The sequence below is a fragment of the Ceratotherium simum genome, chromosome 5 (assembly GCF_057802395.1).
Source record: "Ceratotherium simum simum isolate JZ-2026a chromosome 5, ASM5780239v1, whole genome shotgun sequence".
NCBI classification, from domain to species: domain Eukaryota; kingdom Metazoa; phylum Chordata; class Mammalia; order Perissodactyla; family Rhinocerotidae; genus Ceratotherium; species Ceratotherium simum.
Window position 1 is genome coordinate 57,719,481 of NC_141904.1, and position 26,580 is coordinate 57,746,060.

Sequence of the window (26,580 nt, forward strand, 5' to 3'; positions counted from 1 at the left end):
TGCTGAGTACTTGAACTTTATAAAATTCTAGAATTCTACACATAACTACATCCTAATTTCTTGTCTGCAAAATATCAAATAGCAATGATATATTTAAAAAGCACAAATCAACAAAGATGTGTAAGATAGGTGAACTATAGCAAGAAAGATATAGGCCTTTTTACACGTTTCATAAGCCAGGAGGATCTAACCCTAAGGGATCCAAGATATTGTGTAAACTAGGCGAGTGCAGTAGGACAGGGGATTGCAGATAGGACAGCAAGGACAAGTCATTCCTCGCACATGTGCGTCACATGTCAGCTGAACAGGGTGTGACCAGAAGTACAAGACTACTACACATACACATGGAAGCAATGATATTTCCACGGCAAGTATGCAGAATAGAGCCCACTGCGTGGTGCAGCTGTCCAAGCCAACCATGGTAGCTGGCTGTGTGACTCTGGATAGGCACTTGGGTTTACGCACCATTGAAATGAGGATCTCAGAGCTCCTATGAGCACTTGGGTTTATACACTTCTGAAATGAGGATCTCAGAGATGAACAGAAGTAAAACAGATACTTTTGAGGTATCCACAGCCCAACAACTAGCACCCCTTATCTGAGAACTTCCATCCAGTGCCCCAGCAGCAATATTTGTTCTATAAAACTTGCCACCCTAACCACAGCTAATCAGACCAAGGTTGGGCACTAGATACAAATGAGACTAATCATATTTTGGAATAAATCTGGAATATAGAGCTGGAAATAGCCAATAAGTCTCTGCCTATAGCTGGAATTGCAAGAAGTAAACTTGAGAATCGAAAGGCAGCCAGTTTCTCCATGTGCACCGGGAAGTAGAAAATTCAGTCTGCAAAGAGCAGGAAGAAAGCAGATGCCCAGAGCGGAACAGGGAGGAGAAACAGAGAAAAAGCATTTCCAAATTTAGGGTGGCCTCCTAACTCCTGCTTCCAGCCACATCTGAGATCCAGCTGTATTCCTTCCCTTGAGCTTTCCAAAACACCTCTGTATCTTTATAATAAATTCCCCCTTTTTGTTAAACCTAGATCAAGTAGCTTTCTATTACTTGCAAGCTGCGGGTCTTAACTAATTAAATGATCAGAGAGATTTAGAAGACATAGACATCCTATTAAAATTTTGGGCTTTCACAAAAAGAGATGATTTAAAATACAAAGCATTATTGTCACTTTAAAAATTATTAATATTAACCTTTCTGAAAGATCCATAACGGAAGTGTGAAAGTGTTTGCAGATTAGAACTATCTCTTGTCTTTCAACCGTAGTAAGCTCCAGTGTTTCTAAGAATTTCACAGCTACAAGTTCAAGGGCATCTTCGGGCCATGGCTAAAAAGAAGAAAAAGAAAAACTTATGAAATTTAAGAAGAGTAGTCCCACTCCAACTATATAAGTTAAGTGTCTTCCTATGCAAGAAGAATTTGGAGTTGAGAAAATTAAAACTTTAATGGGGAAAATAGAATTAGGGGGATTGAGGTCAAAAGTAAACCTATGAAAAATCTAATAAATATTTTTATATACTAAAATTGAAGATAACATGATATAGAGAAAAGTCAACGAAACTTTACATATCAAAGGTATACTACACTGCTTTCCTAACTCTTCCACTTGGACCTCTAGTAGGCATCCCAAATTTAGCATGACAATGGCAGAGGCTGCTAGCTGCCCACCTAATACCTATCAGCCCCTTTTCCTTAGGACTCCAACTTTATTCTAGATAGCAATATGCCCAGCTAAAAGATTAGATTTCCTAGACTTCCTTGCAAGTCAGAGTGGATAATGACATATAAGCAGTTGTTGGCTGGGGACTTCAGCAAAGACTCTTTAGAGGGTTACATACACCTGGCATGTGTCCTTTTTGCCCTACTTTTCATCATTCTACTTCTTGCCTGGAACACAGATGTGAAAATTGGAGCTCCAGTAGCTACCTTAGACCATAAGATGAGTGAGGGTGGAAGCCATAGGCTAAGGACAGTAAAGAAGAAAGAACTTGGGATTCTGATGACTTTGTTAAGCCACAAAAGCCTCAGTCTACTTCCCTTCAGATTTTTTTCACATGAGAGAAAAAAACCCCTACGTGTTTAGTTTGGGTTTCTGTTACTAACAGCCCATCACAACTCCTAACTGTTATAACATCCAAAGCTGAACTTTCAATTTTCTTCCTCACAAATTAGCTTCTTCTCCAGTCTTCCCCATCTCAGTGAAATGGTTCCTTTGCTTTTCCTGGAATATGCCAAGCATGCTCCTGCCTCTGGGGCTTTAAACTTGCTGTTGCCTCTCATTAGAACCCTCCTCACCTAGATTTCAAGGTTCACTCCTTCACATCTCCACGCAAATGCCAACTTATCAAGTTCTTCTCGGAGAACTCTTTCTAAAACAGCATTCCTTCCCTCATTACTCTTTCCCTTATCCTGAATTTTCGCCTTAGCACTTACCAATACCTGACATATATTAATTTGTTCATTTGCTTATTGTCTGTCTCCCCTGCCACTAAAATGTAAAATCTATGAAAGCAAAGACTTTGTTTTTCTTACTGCTGTTATCTTCAGTGCCTTAAACAGCACATACCAATAAATATTTATTCCAGGAAATAATTTATGTTAAATGACTAATTAATTTTCACCTGCTCATTAGAGTATTTTCCAAATTTCCTTTCATTTAGATTCAACAAGATGCTTGTAATTTTTTTCCTTTGAAGCAGACAATATGCATTTTAAGATCAATTTTTTTCAGCGTCTAGCCCTCTATTCTAGTGAAATTCAAACTTTTTTGATCAAACACTCCATTAGTAAGAATGCCAATTTATGCATATTTGCTATTGTAAATGTATTATTGTACTAATATATTTTTTAAACCTCAAAAGAGGCTTCTAAAGACTTATTATTAAGATCAGTAAATTTTTGTAAAATGCCAGAACAAGTGTCATATGACTTATACATCATCAAAAACATTACAAAGGTTTATCTTTATTTTCTGAGTGCTTCATTTTTAATTATCCTGCTAATCATGAAGGTTTAATACTTTCTGTAGCAGTTAGAATGTTTATGGCTAAAGCGAGAAAAACTAGTCTTACTGTGTCTTCAAACAAAGGCAACGTAGCATTGTGTATGAGAAGTTCAGGAGCAGAGTATTTCCAGAGTTGTTTAATATAGAAGCTCAACCATGTCATCAAGGATCCAGTTCTTTCCATCTTTTTGGTCTACCATTCTCACTGCACTTTATTTCAATCTTGGGTTTGTCCCATCACAGTGGCAAAATGACTGCTGCAGCTATGGACATTACATCCTCAAGCAACAAGGGTGACAGACAGAAAAGGCCCTTTTCCTACCATTTAACTCTTTTTAGAAAAAAACTTTTCCCCGAAGCTCCCCAGCAAACTTTAACTCAGGACCCACTGGCAAGGAATGGGTCATAAATAGGCTCATGCATAAACCAATCAATCATAAGAGGCATGAGAGCACCAATATTGACCTAGACCAACCAGGAAACAATCCCTGTGATACATGGCTACATGGGGGGTGATTTCCCAAACAAAATCAGAATTCTGTCAGCAAGGATGGAGTGGAGAGAAAATGGCTGTTGATAGGTAACCAATAGTATCTCCTATGTCATCATAAGCTAATATTGCAAGGCATGATACACTCTGGGGATAAAGTTTATTGTTTAAACAGTCGACATAAATCCATATTCCAAATAGCCTTCGTAAATTTGTTTTTACCAATGTCTTGTCAGATCTTGTTAAGTAGTCATTGTTTTTGCCTCATGATGTGGCTAACACAGAGCTCAAGCTAGCTCATGCTAGTTTATGCCATTCTCTTACTATCCACTTACAACTGCCTTATATCTTCAATTTTCAGTTCATTGCAGGAATCCCTCAGGGTACTCTGCATACCGTCTATGACACATGGCTTTTGACACAGAAACTGAGTAAAGATATATGAAATATTTCATACAAAAACGAATATTCCAATAATTCCTTCCTTTATTCCCTGAGTAGTTTTGGCACCCTGGTAAGTGTATACCCTACTTTAGAGACTAGAGATCTATACAAAAAGTCAGTGCCTTCCTGATCATGTGACACATAGTGATTTACACCCACTTTCTGAGTTTCACAGATATATACCTAATACATTCTATTGGTTCCTAATACACCCCTCCTCTATGTAACTAATTCATTTTCATACTTCAGAGATTCACTGTCTTAATAAGCACACCTTTGCACGCCAAGATTATGGCTCTTTTATATAATCGTGACTGTTCATTTGCTGACTGCCTTTTCTGTCTTCTAGTCTAGAGTGTGAGCTCCTTATGGGCATCACATAGTCTTATCAATCCCTGGCACCAAACACTATGCCTGTTATTAGAATAAGTGATCAAGAAACACTGAATGTATATTAATGTAGATTGAGTACGAGTTCAGTAAAATTCCAAAAGATTTAGTTGCCCCCCCCCACAAAAAAATTACAAACCTGAAACCAGTCAATGGTACAGCAATTGATGAGGGATGGGAATTGTCTCAAGCGATTTCGAAAGGCATCTCCAATGGGGCTAAAGGCCACTACAACATGAAGATTATCTTTGCAATGATTCACAAAGAAAGCAAACAGGGCTAAGGGACTAAGTTCATTGTGTTTATTGCCAGCCTGAGCTACAGGACGAACACCCTAGAGAATATCAAAAAATAAAAAGCTCGTAAATAAAAAAATAGATAAGCTGGTAATGAGGTTAGTAAATATTGGAATTTTAAGAATTTTTATTACTCCCCCTGTAAATATCTTTAAATTTTTGTTTTTATATCAATAGAATGGCTTTCATATATTTTGTACTTAGAAGACTTCTTCCAACACCATAGTTCTATAATTTAAAAACAATATCTGCCAAGAATTTAACTTATAAAGATACTCACAAAAAGTTCACCAAGATATATGTATAGGACTACAATTCAACATTGTTTTTAAGAGGAAAACAATCTAAACAACTAAAGCATCCAGTTAAAAACATAACACATCCATATATTGTAATTTTACACAACTGTTAAAAATTATGAGGTATATCAATTTATGTGCTATGGCAAGATCAGCAAGATAAAGTAAGTGAAAAAAACTCAAAGTGTGCAAAGTATGTATACTATGATCCTCTTTGTTAAATTAAAAATATATAGGTGCATATGTGTGAGTACATGCACATCATTTTTTGTGTGTGTGTGAGGAAGACTAGCCCTGAGCTAACATCTGTTACCAATCTTCTTTTTGCTGAGGAAGATTTGGCCCTGAGCTAACATCTGTGCCCATCTTCCTCCATTTTTTTAATATATGGGAGGCCGCCACAGCATGGCTTGATGAGTGGTGCGTAGGTCCACGCCTGGGATCCGAAACTGCAAACCCTAGGCTGCCGAAGCAGAGCGTGCAAACCTAACCACTACATTACCGGGCCAGCCCCACATGCACACCTTTTTATGGAAGCAATAATGAACAACTATTAATTGTGGTTACTTTTGGTGAGATGGACTTAAGGGAGAGTGTGAGAGGGAGGCTTTCATTTTTTATTTTGGACATTTTTCTTGGTTTATATCATTCTTTTTTTTTTTTCATTTTGGACATGCTTATGCCATTTAAATTCTCTAACATTATTCTTATAACATTCTTATTTTTAAAAAATGTCAATAGAGTTGTTTGGTAATGAGATTATGGGTCACTTTTAATTTTCGTTTTTTGTATATCTGTATATGAGAATGGCATTTTACAAGAGGTTAGGCATGATGGTTCTGGAACCAAACTTCTTGAATTCAAATCCCAGCTTGCACCTTATTACTTATGTGACCTTGGGGCAAGTTATTTAACCTCTCTGTAACTTAGTTTCCTCATCTGTAAACTGAGGAAAAGAGGCCCTACATCAGAGGGTTGTTGAGGGATCAAATGAGTTATTATGTGAACACTTAGAATAGTTCTTGCCACATAGGTAAGTACCTGTTAGCTTTTATTTTATATCCTCCCTGTCTCCTTGTTCAGAGCACAAAATGTTCCATCGTCAAGAAATTATCTTATAAATAGATCTAAAATTTTTTTGATAGCAGATATAGGGAGTTCTTACAATGATCATATAATTTCTGTTGTTACTTCAATAAATTTAGTTCTAAAAGAATTCTCTACTATATAGATATGTTCTGCTTTATATGATAGCTATATCCATGGAAAACTGTAAATTAACTCTTTATATACATTCTGACAGTAATTCTCAAATTATAATTATTATAATCAGTGTCAGTCTATGAAATTATGTTTAGATGGTCTACCTGCATTAAGTCTGAGTTAATAGTGGGACATTCACATAGAGAAAGGTAATACATGGCTGTAACCGTAGAACAAGAATTCAAGACAGGACCAGGATGGCAATATAAATATAAGACTTATTTATACAGAAATAATAATTAATGCTTCTAGAGTGGATAAGCTGTCTGTAGGACAGAGTAATACCCCCTTGCACACACATATACTTTGGGAGCAGGACTGTTTCTGGGGAGCAATAAAAAGAGGAGTTACTGAAGAAGTAATTAGGGAGATATGAAACAAACTGAGTGAAATTTCACAGCAGTCAGGGAAAGCAGAGTTTAAAAGAAGAAATGATGAATTATGTCAAAAATGAATGAGAATTTTAAAAAGGAACTGAGAAAATATCACTAAATGTAGTAAATAAGAAGTCACTGCTACATTGAGCAAGACAGTGCAATAATTTAATTCTGCAAGGAGTGCAAAGGGAAGAGTAGGAAAACGTAATCTGGAAACGGAGGTCTGAGGCTGGAACTCTGATGCAAGTCAGAGAGATGTGCTGAGTCAATAAAAGGTGCCTTCTAGGCAGTGCCAGGGCCAAGCTATAGAGGTCAGTTATCAAGAGTGAGGTTTAAAGTACATTCTCTGTCAGAGGGATGAAATAAGCGAAGTCCAAGGCATGGTCTTCAAAGTGGGATGTACAGGATGGTGCAGAGTATAGAAAGAAAATAATAGAACTTCTTTCATATTACCTTTTATATTTTAAAAAATCAGTATAAAGGAAGCAGAAACAGGGATGCATTTCAGAACCCCTGAATTCTGGCCACAGCTATTTCCTTGTGGATAAATTGATATGGTGTTCCTAGGCTTGGCTGGAATATGAAGGAAAATTCTTAAGGCCACTGGTGGATCATACCATAAAATAGCAGTGAAGCAATGCAAAAGTTTTGTAGCAAAGTGACGAGAAGAAAAGATAAACAATAGCTAAAGTCAGCAAGAAATCTAGCAAAGCTTAGGAAATCCCACTCTCCAAAGGTGGCTGATTATTCCTTGGATGGGAGTATGGGTGATGAATTTATCCTATGAATTAGGACAATCACTATTCTTCAGCAGCTTTGGCCACATTCTTGACATCGCCAGATAAAAGCCGAGAACTTGGGATCTTTTTTTTCCTTTTCTCCTTCTCCACCTCAGGCTATGAACTGGTAATGGTACCATGTACTAAGGACTTTCTAAGTGCCTGACACTCCATAAGTGCCTTATTTCATTTGATTTCAGACCTCACAACAACCCTATCACTGGAGGCTGGAATGAAGCATCCAAGTGTGAGTAATATACTCTGTGGGTAAAAGTAGCTATGGTAACAAGAAAGAGGAAATTACTAGCAGAGATCTTGTGTGGGAAGATCTTAGAAATGGGGGACCAAGGACAGGACATCTGAAATACTGTGTGCTTCACAATTATATTTTTTGTCAATTAAATCACAAAGCATGACTGTCTGATATATCAGAATTGTTAAGACAAGTATTTTTTTTAAATTTTATTTATTTACTTTTTCCACCAAAGCGCCAGTAGATAGTTGTACGTCATAGCTGCACGTCTTTCTAGTTGCTGTATGTGGGACGCGGCCTCAGCATGGCCGGAGAAGAAGTGAGTCGGTACGCGCCTGGGATCCAAACCCGGGCCGCCAGCAGCAGAGCAAGCGCACTTAACCGCTAAGCCATGGGGCCGGCCCCAAGACAAGTATTTTTATTAAAGCTTTTCAAAAATTTACTAACCAGTGGTAAACCATAAAAGTTAATCAAGTAGTGTTTTAAAGCTATGTCTTCTCATATTACTGTAACTCTAAGACATGATTTAAAATGTCTAATCACTCAAAAAACATGCTAAATAAGATCAAACAGATTAAACGTCCATCATTATGAAAAAAGGAATTATAAAATAAAAATTCTGTCTCGAGAAAACTGTATGGTGGTTACCAGGGGCAATGGGGGTAGGGGGTGGGCACAAGAGGTGAAGGGAGACATGTATATGGTGATGGACAAACAAAAATGTACAACCAAAAATTTCACGTTATAAACTATTAAAACATGAATAAAAAAATTCTGTCTCATAACTATAATAGAAGCAATTTAAAATTCAAAAAACAATGTATTAAAATGATATATTTTAGGGGCCGGCCCTGTGGCTTAGCGGTTAAGTGCGTGCGCTCCGCTACTGGCAGCCCGGGTTTGGATCCTGGGCATGCACCTACGCACCACTTCTCCGGCCATGCTGAGGCGGCGACGCACAAACAGCAACTAGAAGGATGTGCAACTACAACATACAACTATCTACTGGGGCTTTGGAGAAAAAAAGGAGGAGGATTGGCAATAGATGTTAGCTCAGAGCCGGTCTTCCTCAGCAAAAAGAGGAGGACTGGCATGGATGTTAGCTCAGGGCTGATCTTCCTCACAGAAAAAAAAAAAGATATATTTTAAGTTTTTAATTACCAAAATACACTGCACAAGCTATATCTTGAAGAGCAGAGAAAAAGTTTCAAGGTAAGAAAATTTCTGTGCTGGGAGTAGCACTCCCTAAAAAGCATTTACCTCCATCACTTCTTGTTTTTCATCGGCTGCAAAAATGTTAGGTACTTCTCCGGTATTGAGTACACTGTCAATATCCTCTAGAAAAGCTTCCTCTTTAATCTGAGTGTCCGTAATTAGAAAGACTGTCTTCTGGCCCCTCATGCCCACATTCCTTAATAGAACCTTAAAATAAAAATATACTTATAAGCAGAATGTGGTGGAATCTGTTGTTTTTGCTTTCCCTCCCTTTCGCCTTCTTACAATAACAAGATCCAATTTTAGAGTAGTACGTCCTCCCACTTCTGGTGGGGCTGTCAATCAGGGCCTTCATTTCTCCCATCCCCTGGGTGAAAGACTCCAACTGGTAGAGTTTCCCAAGCCCCTAGACATAGTCATTGATTCAGAGGACAGCATATGATTTAAGAGGGCCCAATCACAGTCTTACTTCAGGGACTGAGATGCACTTGAAAGTAGAAAGAATCTCTGTCATTCTGAGATGGAGGATATAAAGGCCAATAATCTAGAACTGCTAGGGGCCAACTGTATTGCCTCATGGAATGAGTCTGCTCAAGAAGGAAGACAAATGAAGGAGAGCAGAGCCAGGAGACAGAAAGAGTAATTACTGAGGACTTAATTTGAGCCTTTTAATTCAGCCATGTCAAATGCCTCTCTACTTCTGGACCCTTTAGTCATGTAAGCCAATAGCTCCATCTCTTGCTTATGCTAGTTTGAGCTGGCTTTGTTTTGTTTTGTCAATTGCAACCAAAGATTCCCAACGAATATAAAGTTATGGACTCAGTGGTATGCTGGAGCTGACATTTTTAGGATGTTAGAACTGATTGTTAAAATTTCAAGAACTTGTGAGCAGATTGTTAAATACAGCCAGCATTAAAAATTAAATTATATAAACTTATAATTAAATAAATTATATTAAAAACAAAGGTAGCATATACATAAATCTCATCACTTCCTTACTATGCTATGGTGGTTATTTAAATCTGTTGTATCTATACAGTAAAATATCATGTAAGGGTGTTCAAACATATAACGCTTCTCACCTCTGTTTTCAGTGACATCATGTTGATAACTTTAAATTATCCATGGTGGGAATTTTTAAACCACAGAAATTGGCAAATCTACAAATCAGAGGTTCCCCTCTACCCCCTGGAGAGTTGGTTGTTAAACATTTGTCAGCGTACCACTGGATATATTTCAAGTGAAAACAGCATTACTACTTCTGCAAATAATTTTTAAAATAAAATTCTATTTCAAAGTCATATCTTTTAAATAAATAATATCATTTAAATAAATCTTGAGTTTTAATATTATACAAACTATGTCTTTTTTCCATTTAAAGCCATCTTCCAATATGAAGGCTGTTGTGTTCCTAGAAATAATTTTCTATCATCAAAACTAGGGAAGCTAGCTTTTAAAGAAGTATTATATCTAATCATGTCAGGTTTATAATTATTTTTGTAGTGTTTCTTTTTATAATTATTAATATTATAGAAAAATACAATATAAATAAACAGATTTAACTCTTTTCCGTAAGCATTGCTATATTTAAAAGTCATATGCAAACATACAATGTGTGAAACTGTTTCCAAATAGAAAAAGAGAGTTAACATTTTCAAAATACTAACTATATGCCAGAGATATTACAAGAACTTTACATACATTGTATAATTTAAACATAATAACCTATGCAATAGGTGGTATTATCTAAATTTTACAGATGAAGAAACTATGGAGTGACACCAGCAAAGTGACAGACTAGAAGTTCTGGGCTCTCATTCTCCCATGGAGACACCAAATTAGCAATGTACAGACCAAAATACCTCTGTGAGAACTCTAGAAACTAGTTAAGGCGCCACAGCATCCCTGCAAGTAAAACAGAGAAGAGACAATGGAAGGAGAATAAGAGAATTCATTGCATTTTTCTCACCCTAGCCTTCCACCCCCAGCATAGAGTAATACAATGGGGAGAATAGCATCAATTCCTAGCTTTTCCCTCAGCACAGAAGGAATAGAGGAGAATTTGCATCTGGCATTCTGGTTTGTCTGGGGGCTGCCTGAGGGACTGATTTCTGTCTTTCTTGACTCAGGGCACTGATGGGAACAGGTCCTAGTTTGGCTATGAGGTTGGAGGCCACCAAAAACAGAGGCAAGTCCCCCAGCACAATGGAGTAGCAGAGACTCTGAAGTTCCATGGGAAGGTGCCATGGGGAGCAAGAGATTAAGGGCAGAGGAATAGAACAGAAACCAAAGCCAAAAGCTCCTGAGAAGAAACAGGAAATTCAGGTGCCAAAAGCACCTGTATATGCTAGAATAAAAGTACATACACAACCCCAAAGAAGATGCATGCTCAGAAAAGTTCTAAGAAGTCCCAGAACCTCTAGCCATGCTGATTGGTGAGGTTTTCCCTCATCATGAAGCCAGTCCATAAAGACTGGGAGAGGTGGCAGTTTTCAACTGCTCAAAACTCAACAAAAGATCAGAAGGCATACAAAGAGACAGGGAAACATGGCCCAATCAAAGAAGAAAAAGTAGCTCCAGAAACTAACTCTAAAGAAACATATTTATGAACTGCCTGAAAAGAAATTTAAAATAGCTGTCTTAAAAAGCTAAAAGAGAATACAGATAGACAACTAAAGGAAATCAGGATAATAATTCATGAACAAAATGGGATTATCAACAGAGATAGAAACTATAAAAAATAACTAAGCAGAAATTCTGGAGCTGAAAAATACAATAACTGAAGAGAAAAATTCTCTAGAGAGGTTCAACAGCAGATATGATCAGGCAGAAGAAAAAGTCAGTGAACCTAAAGACAGGTCATTTGAAATCATTGAGTCAGAGGAGCAAAAAGAAAAATGAATGAAGAAAAGTGAACAGAGCCTAAGGGACTTAGGGGATACGATTAAATGAACCAATATATGCATTATGGGAGTACCAGAAGGAGAAGAGAGAGAGAAAGGGGCAGAGAACTTATTTGAATAAATAATGGCTAAAGACTTCTCAAATCTGAGGATAGAAATGGACACACAAATTCAAGAAGCTCAACAAACTCCAACTAGGATAAACCCAAATAGACCCACACACCAAGACATATAATCAAACTGTTGAAAGTCCAAGACAAAGAGAGAATCTTGAAAGCAGCAAGAGAAAAGCTGCTTATCATATACAAGGGAGCTTCCATAAGATTAGCAGCATATTTCTCAGCAGAAACCTTGCAGGCAAGAAGGGAATGGAATGATATATTCAAAGTGCTGAAAGAAAAATACTGTCGACCAAGGATACTGTATCTGGAAAAACTATCCTTCAAAAATAAATAAATTAAGACCTTCTCAGATAGAAAAAAAAGCTGAGAGAATTCAGTACCACTAGACCTGCCCTTCAAGAAATGCTAAAGAGAGTCCTTCAAGTTAAAACAAAAGGATGCTAGACAGCAACACAAAGCCATACAAAAGTATAAAGTTCTCCAGTAAAGGTAAATATATGGACAAACATAGAATTCTATATGATTGTAATTTTGGTGTATAAATCCACTTTTAGTTCTTGTATAGAATCTAAAAGACAAAAGCACAAAAAAACTCCTATAAATCTGTGTTAATGGGTACACAATCAATAAAGATGTAACTTGTGATATCAATAACATAAAGTGGGGGGGGCAGATGTAAATAAGTAGAGTTTTTGTATGTGATTAAAGTTATCAGTTTAAAATAGGTTGTCATAACTTTAAGATGTCTTATGTAATCACAATGGTACCCACAAAGAAAATATCTTTGGAATATACACAAAAGGAAATGAGAAGGGAATAAATGCATGTCACTACAAATAATCAACAAAACACAAAGGAAGGCAGTAAGAGAGGAAATGAGGGACAAAAAAAGCTATAAAACATACAGAAAACAAGTAACAAAATGTCATTAGTATTCCTTTCCTATCAGCAATTACTTTAAATGTAAATAGATTAAATTCCACAATCAAAAGACATAGATTGGCTGAATGGATAAAAAAACAGGATCCAATGATGTGCTGCCTATAAGAGACTCACCTTAGACCAAAGGACACACATAGGCTCAAAGTAAAAGGATTGGAAAGATGTTCCATGCAAGTGGTAACCAAAAGAGAGCAAGGTGGCTACACTAATATCAGACAAAATAGACTTTAAGTCAAAAACTGTCACAAGAGACAAGAAACATATAATAATAAAAGAGTTAATTTATCAGGAAGATATAACAATTATAAATATTTATGTACCAAACAGCAGAGCTCCTAAATATATAAAGCAAACGTTGACAGAATTAAAGGGAGAAATAGACAGCAACACAATAGTAGGAGACTTCAATATCCCATTTTCAATAAGGGACAGAACAACTAAACAGGAGATCAACAAGGAAATAGAGAATTTGAGCAACACTGTAGACCAACTGGACCTAACAGGTATATACAGAACACTCCACCCAACAACAGCAGAATACACATTCATCTTATGCACACATAAAACATTCTCCAAGATAAATCACACGTTAGGACACAAAACAAGTCTTAACAAATTTAAGAAGTCTGAAGTCATATCAAACATCTTTTCTGATCACAATGGAATGAAACTAGAAATCAATAGCAGAAGGAAAACTGGAAAATCCACAAATACATGGGAACTAAACAATATACTCTTAAACAACCAATAGGTCAAAGAAGAAATCACAAGGAGAATTAGAAAATTTCTTGAAACAAATGAAAATGAAAATCCAAGATATAAAACTTATGGGATGCAGCAAAAGCAGTGTTAAGAGGGAAGTTTATATTTGCAAATGCTTACGTTAAAAAAGAAGATCTCAACTCAACAACCTAATTTTACGCCTTATGGAACTAGAAAAAGATGAACAAACTAAACCCAAAGCTAGCAGAAGGAAGGAAATAATAAAGATTAGAGCAGAAGTAAATGAAATAGAGAATAGAAAATTAATGGAAATTAGAATTGATTTTTTGAAAATATCAACAAAATTGGTAAAACCTTAGCTAGATTAAGAAAAAAAGAGAGAAGACTCAAATAACTAAAATCAGAAATGAAAGGGGACATTACAATGCATGCCACAGAAATTAAAAAGAATTATAAGAGAATACTATTAACAATTGTATGCCAACAAATTGTATAACCTAGAAGAAATGGGTAAATTCCTAAAAACGAATGAAGAAATTAAACACAGAAAGATTTAGTAACATGCCCAAGATAATATAACTAACAAATCATGTAGAGCAGGAATTAAAACTGAGTTTGCCTAACTTCAAAGTCCATGTTCTTTCTACTATAGTATTCTGCTTTATAAATCTGTTAGTTCATTTGTTAGTAAATGTATCAAAAATTTCCCTCTAAAGTGAGAGCTGAAAAAGAAAAATGTAATTTTTCCTCCCATGTCTATGTAGACCTCTTTGACATCAGCTTGGATTCTAACGTTTCCACCTGCAAGTAGCCAAGAAAAGCTCAGTTCTCTATGCTAACTTTTAAGATGTAGAAATTTAGTGTGTGAGGGTAAGTGAAAGAGAAAAAAGTCCAGCAATATTTCCCTTCCTTTTTTTCACTTCGGGTCATCTCTGCTCTGGGGCCTGCAGAGCCCTAGGCACAGGAGGATGGGGCCCCAAGTATACACTCCACTATACTATTGGTTACTGGGAACAGCAACACAGGTCCAAAGAAGCTATTAAGATTGGACAACAGTAATGACATCATCATTATCACTGAGATTCTTATTTAACAGTCTGCTGGAAAACATACATTTATCTGAAATAAGCCTTCTCTGAACTAGAATAAAGATATAAGCAGTGGCAGCAGTGGTAACAGTGTGGTGGATAAGTTATAAATCCTGCTCTGCTGTGTATACCTTCCCTCAACTTGTTTCCTCATCAGTAAAACACAGAGACAACCATATATGTTGCATTGAATTGTTGTGCCTATAGAATGAGATTATGTTTGTACTCAGAACAGTGCTCAGCACACACAGTAACTGCTCTATGGATAATATTATCATCATCATCACCAGTGTATTCAGTGCACAGTTATACAGGCTGGCTCTCTCTTCACAGGTAAAAGGCGGCACTGATATTATTTTAGACACTGCTCATAATTTTACCTTCAGATCCTCTCTCCACTCATTCATACCATAGCTCTTAGAAATTTCTGGTTGGAAAATCTGCATTTTTGCCATGGATGTAGCCAGACGAGTTAAAGATTGACGACCACTTCCTCCAAGTCCAACAAGCAAAGCATTTCCACCAGACTGCTTTAGAATTCGACATATTCGCGATAAATGTTCCAGTACATACCTACGAAACGTCAATATTATTATACCAAAAAATATGAATGCAAATGTATATTTACACATAACTATCGTTTTACTTTCCTAGAAGGATGGACTTTGCTGTCCCATATGTTACTATCCAATGTTTTTTTTTTTTAGGATGTGTTTTGTTTTTGTGTGTGTGTGTGTGTAAAGAAGATTGTCCCTGAGCTAACATTTGTGCCAATCTTCCTCTCTTTTGTATATGGGACGCTGCCACAGCATGGCCTGACGAGCGGTGTGGATGTCCTTGCCTGGGATCCGAACCCGCGAACCCAAGGCTGCTAAAGCGGAGCGCGCGAACTTAACCACTATGCCACCAGGCTGGCCCCTCTATCCCAATTTTAAAGAGGTAATCATCAAAAAGTGATTTTTTTCAAAAGCAGTTACAATTGGATCATTTGATGCAAAGAAAAACTGAAGTACAAATTCAGGAAATGTAATATACAAATTATAGAAATAAAATGAAATTGTAACTGCTTAGACTGGGAGTGTATTATTGCTTTTACTAAAAACACTTCTTCAATCTTTTAATACTAGGATTGGGAAAGAGACTGAGCCTCACTAGTGTTAGGGAAATTAAAATTAGAGCCACAATGAGACACCATTCCACTCTCCTTAGACTGGCAAAACTTACCACGTCTGAAAACCCTAATTGTTGGCAAGGGTGAGCAACAATGGAAGCTCCTAAAAAAAATAGTCATTTTTGAAGATACTTTGGCAAAACTTAGTAAAATAGAAGATGCTTACATATCATAACACCATAATTCCACTTCTAGGAATATAGCCTAGAGAAATTCTTACACATGTACCCAAGGAGACTTCAGTGTTCAAACCTTTTTTATAATTGCGAAAACTAGAAGTCAACTAAAAGCCTATCTCAGAAGAATGACTACACTGTTATATTCTACAATGGCATGCAATATAGTAATAAAAATTCATTTTTTTGAATCTCACAAACAATATGGAATAAACCAACTTGCAGGAGAATGCATACAGAATGATACCATTCATATGAGTTTTAAACATGCAAAATAAGACTGTGCATATATGTTTAGGAACACATATGTGTAGTAAAAGTCCAAAGAAACACATGAGTTTCTTTTTACTCCTGAAGGCTATGATGGGAATGCAGTGATTCAGGGACGGTTGGCTACACAAGGGACTTCAAATAAATTGCTAATATTTTATGTCTTAAGCCAGGTGATGGGTACAAGGTTATTCACCATATTTTTCTTCATATTTTTTTGTACATTTTAAATATTTCACAATAAAATCTTACAAATAGCAATTTCAACCACCAATACCAAATGTAGGTACCTAAAAATTACAAGATTCATTCTTGTTTTGTGAGTTTGATTATACTCATCTAAGCATTGGTCCACAATGTCACTAAAATGATGAATATTTGGAATTTCAATATAGACTCGATCGTCTCCTTCAAGGTCAGGATTCATGTAGTCGCCAAACATGAGATTTCTTAAGTCCTCTTCAGTTACCTATAGAATGGAAATCAACAAATTACACAACTTAAAAATTTTTGTAAAATAAATGTAAGAAAATGTTATACAAAATTTTGTTTTGTCTGTGTTATAGGATGATTATCAATTAGATAATGCTTTTAAACATTAGGGTAATAAATAATATACTTGTAAAATTAATACCGCAATTAAATTATATCCTTAGGAAATAAAAAGAAAAGAGCTTTTTGCTATCATATTAAGTTCCCCCTGCCCCCAGAGGCTGGAGAAATCATTCTCAGTGACTCTCATTTATAGTAATTACTAAGGGATGGTCACCATGTTAAGCACTTGATATCTATTATATCATTTAATCCCTATCATGTAAGGTTTTATTCTTTAAATAACTTCTATGTTACATACATAATTCCTCTGAAGACAAATCTTCAGGAAAGTTAAAAGAATATGATCATTAAGAAGCAGTAGTATTTTTTAAAGATAAGTTGATTGTAACAATTCATGCTATTGTACCGTTTTAACTTAATACGTTTTTAATCACTAAATACACTCACTGGTGCATTCTCTTTCCTCAAATGTGAAAAAATACTATCAAATGATTCTTTAAAATGGTCTTTTATAACAGCTTTGGTTAAATTGAACAGCCAGCATCGATCATCATCATTAATGAGGCGATCATAAAACACTCGGAGAACCTCATGCACAAACAGACGGGTCATAGTGTGCTTGCTCTCCACAGCATCTCTTTCAATGAGTAAGCAGCCCTGGATGACACGTGAAAAATCCCGCAAGTTGAAAGTGTAATGAGACTTTGTGGGAGTGGGCAAAAGACTTTCCATGGATCGTTTATATATCTGAATATGAAAAAAGCAACAAAGCAAAAATAAAATGCTTATAATCAGCAAAGCTATGTAACAAATAGTATATTGTATAAAATATTTTATTTATCCTATCAGGTTATTTTGGCTTGGAAAATTGTATAGTACTAAGCCTAGCATGACATATATCTATCTATTTTGGTTTATAGCACCCAACCAGGGATCATGAAGTTGAAGGTACTTAATATTATCTGATTCCATCCAAGCCCAAGAAGTGAAAATACTTTTATTTCCCAATTATTATGGTTATTCCATTTAAAGGTTAATGACCTGGGATTAAGTAGTTAACAAAAACTTTAGTAGAAAGTGATATCAGATAACTCATTCTGAAGCATTCCAAATGAAGACGAGGCTGAAACAATTTCCTTTTGACTACCATTGACTTCAAAACAAACCAGAGTGTTCTCTCCCTTTCCTTCTTTCTCTTATTTTCTCTCCCCTCTTCTTCCTTCTATCTTAATTGGCTATAATATGCAAATGAAGTATATTTTTACTATATGCTAAATTCATCAAAGGAAGTTTAATATTCTCTTTAAGGAAGGTAAATCAAATCTTTTATGATATAGCCTGAAAAAAAAACAAATAAAGTTGTTTTTTATTTATAAGTGTTCTAGGATTCATCCCCCCTTCCCTAACCTCCACACATGGTAGGTCTATAATGCTTCAGAGACAGAAAAAAAAAAAAGATCGCTTCTGTATCCCATTCTGCCTGACCAACTCCCCCCTCTTTCCAGGAGATGCCTGACATATAAATATATTTTATAAGTAAAAGCACTTTGCTGTATCAGAATAAATATAGTGATTACAATTTACTATCTCTTTGTTCATAGTTTCTCTATTTTAACAGAATAAATTTTCCACTGGAACAAGGCGAGAAGAACTTTAGAAAGACACAATGCTCTTGGAAACTGATGGAATGATTCTAAGGAGCTTTTTGCTTCTGGTTGCAGTGAACTCCACTTTTTCAAGGCTCCAGAAAGCTTAGTTCAATGAGATTATCACTGACTTACCTTAAATACATATTTTCCTTTTACCATTAGCAATGAGGCTGGCTCCAGCCTCTGAGCGGAGCATTATTATTACCTTGAATAAGTTAAGAGCTGCTCTTTGGCCATATGGGCAGTCTTGTTTTCTGTTCCTACTCTTGTATTTCCTTATTATTATTTTTTCACTGCTACTCCTAAGTTATGTCATCTGGCTAAAAATAATGTATTCATAAGCTGCTTAAGTTACTTTTTTTTTTTTTAAGACAAACATGAAGAAAGGGAGGGAAGAGAAAGAAAAGAAAATCAATAAATACCAGACAGAGTAGGAACCTAACAATTAGGAAAACATCTATGATGTGGCAGATACTGGTTCTGGATGATTTCTTTATAACAACCTTGTGAAATAAGTATTATCTCCCATTTCAGTGATTAAAAAATTGAGTTTCTGGAAGGTCAGATTACTTGCTCAAGGCCATATCATTAGGAAATAGCAGTCAGGGCTCAAACCCAGTTAGAGTCCCTCATTTCAAAGCCTATGATCTTCCTGTTCTCAAGGCTTCTTAACAGCTTCTGTGACACTGAAGACCAAAGTAGAGAAATACATAATACCAAAACATTTTGTATTGCATTATTTGCTTACCTCCATAGTCCCACTGACAATTTGGTTCCCAATCAAAAAATATTCTGGAGGAAATTCACGAGTCCTAAAGTAGAATGCTACAATTGATGAGAAGATTCGAACCATAGTTTCATCACTAAAAGTATTAATAGTGCAGATGTTGAAATGTCGAATAAAACGGGGAGTGACTGGATTTCTTCCACCACCTGGAGGGCCCATGGCAGCAATCAGCTCTATGTCAACCAATGTGATTTTACTTGTGTCCTTAAGGTCATACCTTGAAAGCACATAAAAATTCCAAAACAATCAGTTATAAAGCCAATAAGATGGACTGAAATGTAGATACCCTAGTAACTTAATTTGATTTTAGCTTGTCTAAAAGGAAGAACTTTAGATAATGCTTGGAGTAGGAGAGGACTTTTTTTAAGGATTCCTTTAATTCTTTTATTGAGGTATAATTGACACATTAGTTTCAGTAGGTAGTGTAATGATTTGATATTTATAATATTTGTATATATATATTGCAAAGTGATCCCCACAGTGAGTCCAATTAACCTTCATCACCATATATAGTTAGAAAATTTTTTTCCTTTGATGAGACCTTTCAAGATCCACTCTCCTAGCTACTTTCAAATATGCAATACAGTATTAATAACTATAATCACTGTGCTGTACATTACATTCCCATGATTTATTCATTTTATAACTGGAAATTTGTTCCTTTAGACCCACTTCACCCATTTCACCCACTCCCCACCCCCTGCCTCAGGCAAGCACCAATCTGTGGAGAAAACTTTTTTTTTAAAGCAGCATTCTATTTCTCCTTTCAGTGACACTGATTCTGTTGCCCAGATTCTGGGTCTCTAGAATGTCCTTTCCTCATGCCCTTCCCTTTCTTTCCTCCTATTCTTCTTTCCAATTAGACTCTCCGCTTTTCCTCTTCTCACTCTAAATCCAGAAGCATGGATGAGAGATCAATCTTGTTTGTAGTTGGTTATAATTAGGGTGACCATACGTCCCAATTTTCCTAGGACAATTCTGGTTTGTGCTTGTCCTGGAGTAATTATTACTAACACTCCCCTTTTACTCTCAGAAATGTTCCAGTTTGAACAATAAACTATATAGTCATCTTACTTACCGCAAAGTCCTGATTTCTTTTTCTCATCTCAAATCTTATCTTCAGAGCACATAAGGATGTCTAAATAGTACCTATATACTTTTGTTATATAAAAAGGGACCCATTAGGAAATAACAAAGCTCCAAAGAAGTTTTAATCAGAAAGGAGTTTATAAATATCTCAATTTAGTTGGAACCACTCAGAGAGAAAAGGTGCCTATTTCTAACAGGCCATTAAGTCTTTTAATATTGAAGTTCTTACAAAAAGCAGAGTGGGAGAAATCTATATAGCCAGTCCTTAGTCTAATAGTACCCTAGAGAGTATGAAAATATGACTTGGTTTTTGGCAACAACACTAATAACTGTCAATAGGGGACTAGTTAAGTAAATTATGGCAAGACCCACACAACTAAATAGTATTAAAAGCCAATAAAATGAATGCGACAAATAATATGGATAGGTGTTCAAGATCCATATTTAAGTACTAATAAGTTGCAAAACATTATGCATAATATGAGTCTATTTTTAAAAAATAAAAATTTATTTATATAGGAAAAAACCTTGGCGGAATAGAGAATACACTATTAACAACGATTATCTCCTGGAGGCTGGATCCTAAGGGCCTGCAGCAATAATGAAAATGTATTAGCTTCAAAATTAGTCTACCCTTGCCTTGAAATAAAAATCATGGCATACTGGGGATTAGGAAACTATATTTAAGAGGAGGAAATGAAGAATTATTAATCCTAACTAAAAGATACACTGTCTTGTGTGTTGGAAACTAATCATATCATCATAAAATGGGGTGGAGGGAACGGAAGAGTTATCTATGAAATTGCTGTCAAAATCAAGCCATCTCAAAAATATGGTAGTCCCAAACAGTCACAGAAAATATAGAGAATTTAAAACGGTAGAAACATAGGGTACTGATTATGGTTACTTAGGTTGGAGACTACCCACAAGTTCTCAGCGCTGGTAGAATGGTACTTTGAAAGATGCAATCTGTAAGTTATTTTCAATAATGGAAAATAATAGTTGAAAAGGAAAGAATATACTATATTATTGAATAAATACATTTCCAATACTAAATTATTCATCCCAGTTACCTAACTCACACATTCAGAAGAAAGAATAGTATAAAAAGGTATAGAAAAGTCTTCCAAAAATTTCTGTACTGTATAGGAAAATCTGAGCAACCATTTTCTTCCATAAATAATTTTTAAAAATGTATTATTTTGATGTGATAAACTAAAAGAGAACAAAAAATGACCTCAGCATGGCTAATTAAGACTTCAATTAAATAGTTACCAATTTCCACAGTCGAAAAATTGTCGTAATAATTCAATAGGAGGTTGAGCTCCATATTTCTCCAATGCAGGCATATTCATGTCATCTATAAAAATTATACACTTCTTTCCCATAGGTGGTCCAAAAACTCCTTTGCGTCTTTTATCCAATCTAGCCATAATAATGTTCTAAAATATAAAGGAGAAATAGTATATTTAAAGCCATACTTAACACCAGAAGAAAAAAGAAGGAATTTAACAGTCCAATTATGTAAGGAAATAATGCTAAGCAGCACTATGTGTGTGTGTATTTATTTATCCATTTTTAGGGTGATATCAAACTTCATATTCAATATCATTCAAAGAGCATTTATTGAAATCCTTCTATGTGCCAAGAATTGTTACATACATATATACTTATATATTTATATTATATAATATATTCCATAATTATATATAATACTGTATATTATAATATGTAATATATCACATATATTATTATATATTATATATCATATATAATCATATATAATAATATATGTGATATATTGCATGATTATATATAATATCATATATTATATTGTGATATTATGTATGTTATTATATACACACAAAATATTTTCCTCATTGGATACCCCAAGATAGCTATTAACTTTAACTTAATATCTAAAAGTGGGGGCTGGCCTGGTGGCGCAACGGGTAAGTGCAGGCGCTCCGCTTCAGCAGCCCAGGGTTCGCAGGTTCGGATCCCGGGCGCACACCGACGCACTGCTTGTTAAGCCACGCTGTGGCGGCGTCCCGTGTAAAGTAGAGGAAGATGGGCACGGATGTTAGCCAAGGGCCAATCTTCCTCAGCCAAAAAGAGGAGGATTAGCATAGGATGTTAGTTAGCTCAGGGCTAGTCTTCCTCACCAAAAAAAAAACCAATATCTAAAAGCGTAATAAATTTGTAAGATTTTGAAGTTAAGGGAATTAATAAGTCTATAAGCTTAAAACAACGGAAATGAGCCCCATAGGTCAGAAGAGAATGGACAGACATAAATTTAGGAATGGATGATAAAAATGGTGATAGAAAAGGTCCGATGCAGTACTTTCATCTGGGCACATTTGGGGGTAAAGGGTGGGCTGCACAGCTACATGGTGCCTGTCACAGAAAGTCATACGATAGTCCATGGTTCGAAAGATCTTTCACTGTCAGAGCCTCAGTAAGTAGTAAATGTCCCTAGGGACCATTTAGGAGAGTCTAGAAAGAACAATCCAAAGTTCCCTCTCTCTCTCTGCCACCTCCCTTCTCTTATACTCCCTTCTCCAGTTAAGAAATCAATTGTTCCTTCTTTCTGGGCTTGAAAAAAAGGTGATGAAGCTCAACAATCCAGTATTAACGCAAAAATGTTCTCTTGAACTTTTGTCCTTAAAACTTGATTTTTAAAACTTGTAAAACCAAAATAAAAGTTTTGAAGTTTTATTTAAATCCATAGAAGATTTACACAGCTACTCATTTAATATATAATTTTATACACTAATCAAATAAGGTAAAAAAATTCATAATTATAGACTCACGTTTCCGGCTTTAAACTAACCTGAACCTGGTTGGCACTGGTCCGTGCAGAGAAATTAACATAAAAAGGAAAGTACTGGTCCTTTTCCAAGTGATTCATTAGCTTATCCTTCACATACACTGATTTTCCTGTACCCGTTGGACCCACAAAAAGCAGTGGCCTTTATGAAAACAATGAACATATCATTCAAAAGAGGGAAAAGTCAGAGAACATTTCTACTAAAGGAGGCTGGAGTTAGTTGAAAATATAAATAATAATCAAATCATCCTCATTTAAAAATTCACATTTTAATCTATTGTTGTTTCATGAAAGACTGGTAAAAGTAATGACTGGCACATATTTTTGCTTATTGTTACTGAGACTTTAATAGTAACAATCTATTATTTGAATACATGTAAATTGCTACATGCAAAAAACACTCATAAAACAAGTAATAACATGCTTAACTTTCACAAAAGAAAATCAAAGTTTGCCTCCTCAGAAAAGTGCTATATTCGTACTTTCTAGTTAGAGATACAGGCAAGCAGGTGCAGCGTAGAATAGACTATTAAGATGATGACAGTAAGACAGGTTTACACTGTTTCACAGTTATCTCAATAGTATAAAGTTTTTGTGAGAAACTAAGTGACAGTGAATTTTAAAGCTAATAGTTCTGTATACCAGTTAATAGCATTTTAGAATCAAGTCAGAGTTACCAACTGAAAAGACTTGTCTACAAGCAAACTCAAAGAAATTCTCCATTCAGTGAGGCCTGAAGCAGGGTTTCTCATTCTTGAGTGATCACAACTAATTTTAAAGGGAAAATAATCCTATGAGTTTATGTTCACAGAACTCTGGGGAATCCCAGTTTGAGCAATACTGAATTAAAATTAAATACTGTCACTTTGAGTGATAACTTGGCACCACACTAAATACCTAAAGACAAACACAAAGGCTGGCACTAAAACTGAGCAGCAGTATTCAGTTACAGTGAATCATCTAAGTGACCCAAATTATGCTAATATTAATTTTTAAAATTATCATTGAAGCATAAACATAAAGTTAAAATTCTGTTAGAACTACAGTGACACCTGAGAATTCATCTACATGTCCCAGTCTGAGTAACATTCACCTTATGGAAAACTAATTATTAAAATAATTTTATTAAATAAAATACTGTTCTTAAATTGGGATCCATAGACCAACTGAAGAAATTCTTAGGCAATATTCAGAGAATCTGTGAACTTGGATGACAAAAGGTTTTATCTTTACTTTCACTATCCTTAACTAAAACGGAGCAATTGTATTAATAGTACCTGTGTCTTCGTCATCAATTGAAATCATAGATATTATCCTAAATATGGCAATTGTTACAGATATGTTAAAAATATCACTTACACCCATTACTTTTTCAAAATTATGATAGTCATCATACCCATGACTAGATCTTATTATTTAATGTGTTAATAAAGAAGCACATATATTACTACAATACTCAAATTTGTTCAATATTTAATAAATATAATTCAATATGTGATTTCCTTTGTAATCCTATGTTTGTACTTATTCATTTAAAACCATTATTCTGACAAATGGTTCATGACACAAAATAACTCCTATAATAGTTATTCCCCAGAATTGGCAAGTGCCTTCCTTGCCCAAGAAAGTTCTTAATATTAGCCTTTAAATGCAAAAATGCAACTACAGGTACAAAATAGGGATAAAATAATGTTCCCTCATAAACTATTTGTCCTGTTTTTTTAATTAAGATAAAATTGTCACAAAATTCACTTGGGAACAGGTTTTTTATCAAAAACAAATAAACCATGACATTCATGCATATAATGTAAGCTTGTGTAGTTGAAAAAGTATTAATGATAAATTATGCCTAATGTTTTAAAAGAAAAATTAACTACAAAAATGTTACTAAGAAAGCTGGTATGGATATGCCTCAGGTACGTGGTAGGCTTTTGATCAGTTCCATGTACTGTTTTTTGATGTGCTCTTTTGATTTAAGTCTAAGTTTTTCATGTTCATCTTAACTGGCATAGGACATATTTGGAAAATGCTAAATATACTGGGAGAATGTGGATCATGTTTAGTCTGATACCTCAGGAATGCAATGAACCCTTCAGTAGAATGCATACCTTTTCAACAATAACACTGCAACTGACTTTTTGTCTGTTGTTACAAATAAAAGAAATATAAGGTGGCTTATGAGGCAAACAAAGTATGACAGAAAAGGCTTTGGAGTGGGCAACAGGAAACCTGGACTCTAGGCTTGCCACAAGTAACAGATGTCACTGTGGACATGCCAATTAATTCCCCAGGGTCTCAGTAATCTGAAGATGGATGACCTCAAAATTTACTTAAAAAATCCTATGATCCTATTGGAATGGCACTGTTGTATTTAAAATACATGTTTATAACAGAGTCCTTACTTTGCATACGTAATACTCAAATCCATTAGAAATGTATATCTAATGGTGTCCATTGTAGGGACTATGATATCTTGAATCCTGATACGTTTATCTCCTAAATTAGTACTTTTAATTAATTCATTCCAATGGAGCCAGCGACCTCGGTTTTTCAACTACAAGAGAACATAAGTTTTAAAATATTATAACCATGCACTAGATATCTGAAAGACTCTTCTTAACACCCTGTTACATTTGTTTTTAAAAACTTTAACCTTTTCCCCTCCTTATTATGAAATATTATCCAAAATAATGTATATAACATTTTTAAGTCATGAAGCAGATCAATAAGCATCCCTGAATCCACCACCCAATTTAGGAAATACACATTTTTCTTTAGATTAATTTTTCTTTTCAACGATAACCTGAAGAACTTAATGAAATTTAGTTATCACAAATTCATCATATCTAGAATTTCAGATATTTTTGCCTCTATGTCTTCATAATACTCTAATCTTCCCCAAACGCCTTCAAGATGTTCTTTTGATATATCAAGTATTTATTTGGGAGCCACTCTGATGTGATCCAAGTTACAATTTACTGGACTTTGGCTTCATGTTTTCACATTTTTTGTGTGTGTGAGGAAGATTAGCCCTGAGCTAACATCCGTTGCCAATCCTCCTCTTTTTGCTGAGGAAGATTGGCCCTGGACTAACATCCATGCCTGTGTTCCTCTACTTTATAAGGGGCACCACCACAACGTGGCTTGACAAGCAGTGCCTCGGTCTGTGCCCGGGATCCGAATGTGCGAACCCCAGGCCACTGAAGCAGAGCGCGCGAACTTAACCGCTATACCAAAGGGCCGGCCCCTATGTTTTCACATTTTAAAGTAAAGGAGCAATAATCTAACTAGAAACAAAATATCAAATGAACTCACTATATTTTTTCCTTTAAAATTATTCTCTTCTGCCTTTTGATCCAGGCTGATATTCAGCCAGGACATACTGGCATTGTTACAATATTGAAATTCTTCTGAACCAGAGGCTAAATAGCTGCTGTCCTGACACCCCTGAG

The 26,580-nt window shown here is 35.4% G+C and overlaps 1 protein-coding gene across 1 annotated transcript in view; it reads right to left on the bottom strand.

Annotated features, from left to right (window-relative positions):
- DNAH12 (dynein axonemal heavy chain 12) overlaps positions 1 to 26,580 on the bottom strand; it is a 211,395-nt gene that overhangs the window by 74,829 nt on the left and 109,986 nt on the right. Inside the window, exons 38-47 of the mRNA XM_014793143.2 lie at positions 25,531 to 25,682; positions 23,132 to 23,270; positions 21,574 to 21,740; positions 19,171 to 19,426; positions 17,221 to 17,520; positions 16,509 to 16,687; positions 14,982 to 15,174; positions 8,869 to 9,030; positions 4,481 to 4,675; positions 1,207 to 1,340 (exon numbers count right to left, since the gene is read on the bottom strand). Of these exons, the coding sequence (XP_014648629.2) occupies positions 1,207 to 1,340; positions 4,481 to 4,675; positions 8,869 to 9,030; positions 14,982 to 15,174; positions 16,509 to 16,687; positions 17,221 to 17,520; positions 19,171 to 19,426; positions 21,574 to 21,740; positions 23,132 to 23,270; positions 25,531 to 25,682 (1,877 nt within the window). The remainder of the gene's footprint in view (positions 1 to 1,206; positions 1,341 to 4,480; positions 4,676 to 8,868; positions 9,031 to 14,981; positions 15,175 to 16,508; positions 16,688 to 17,220; positions 17,521 to 19,170; positions 19,427 to 21,573; positions 21,741 to 23,131; positions 23,271 to 25,530; positions 25,683 to 26,580) is intronic.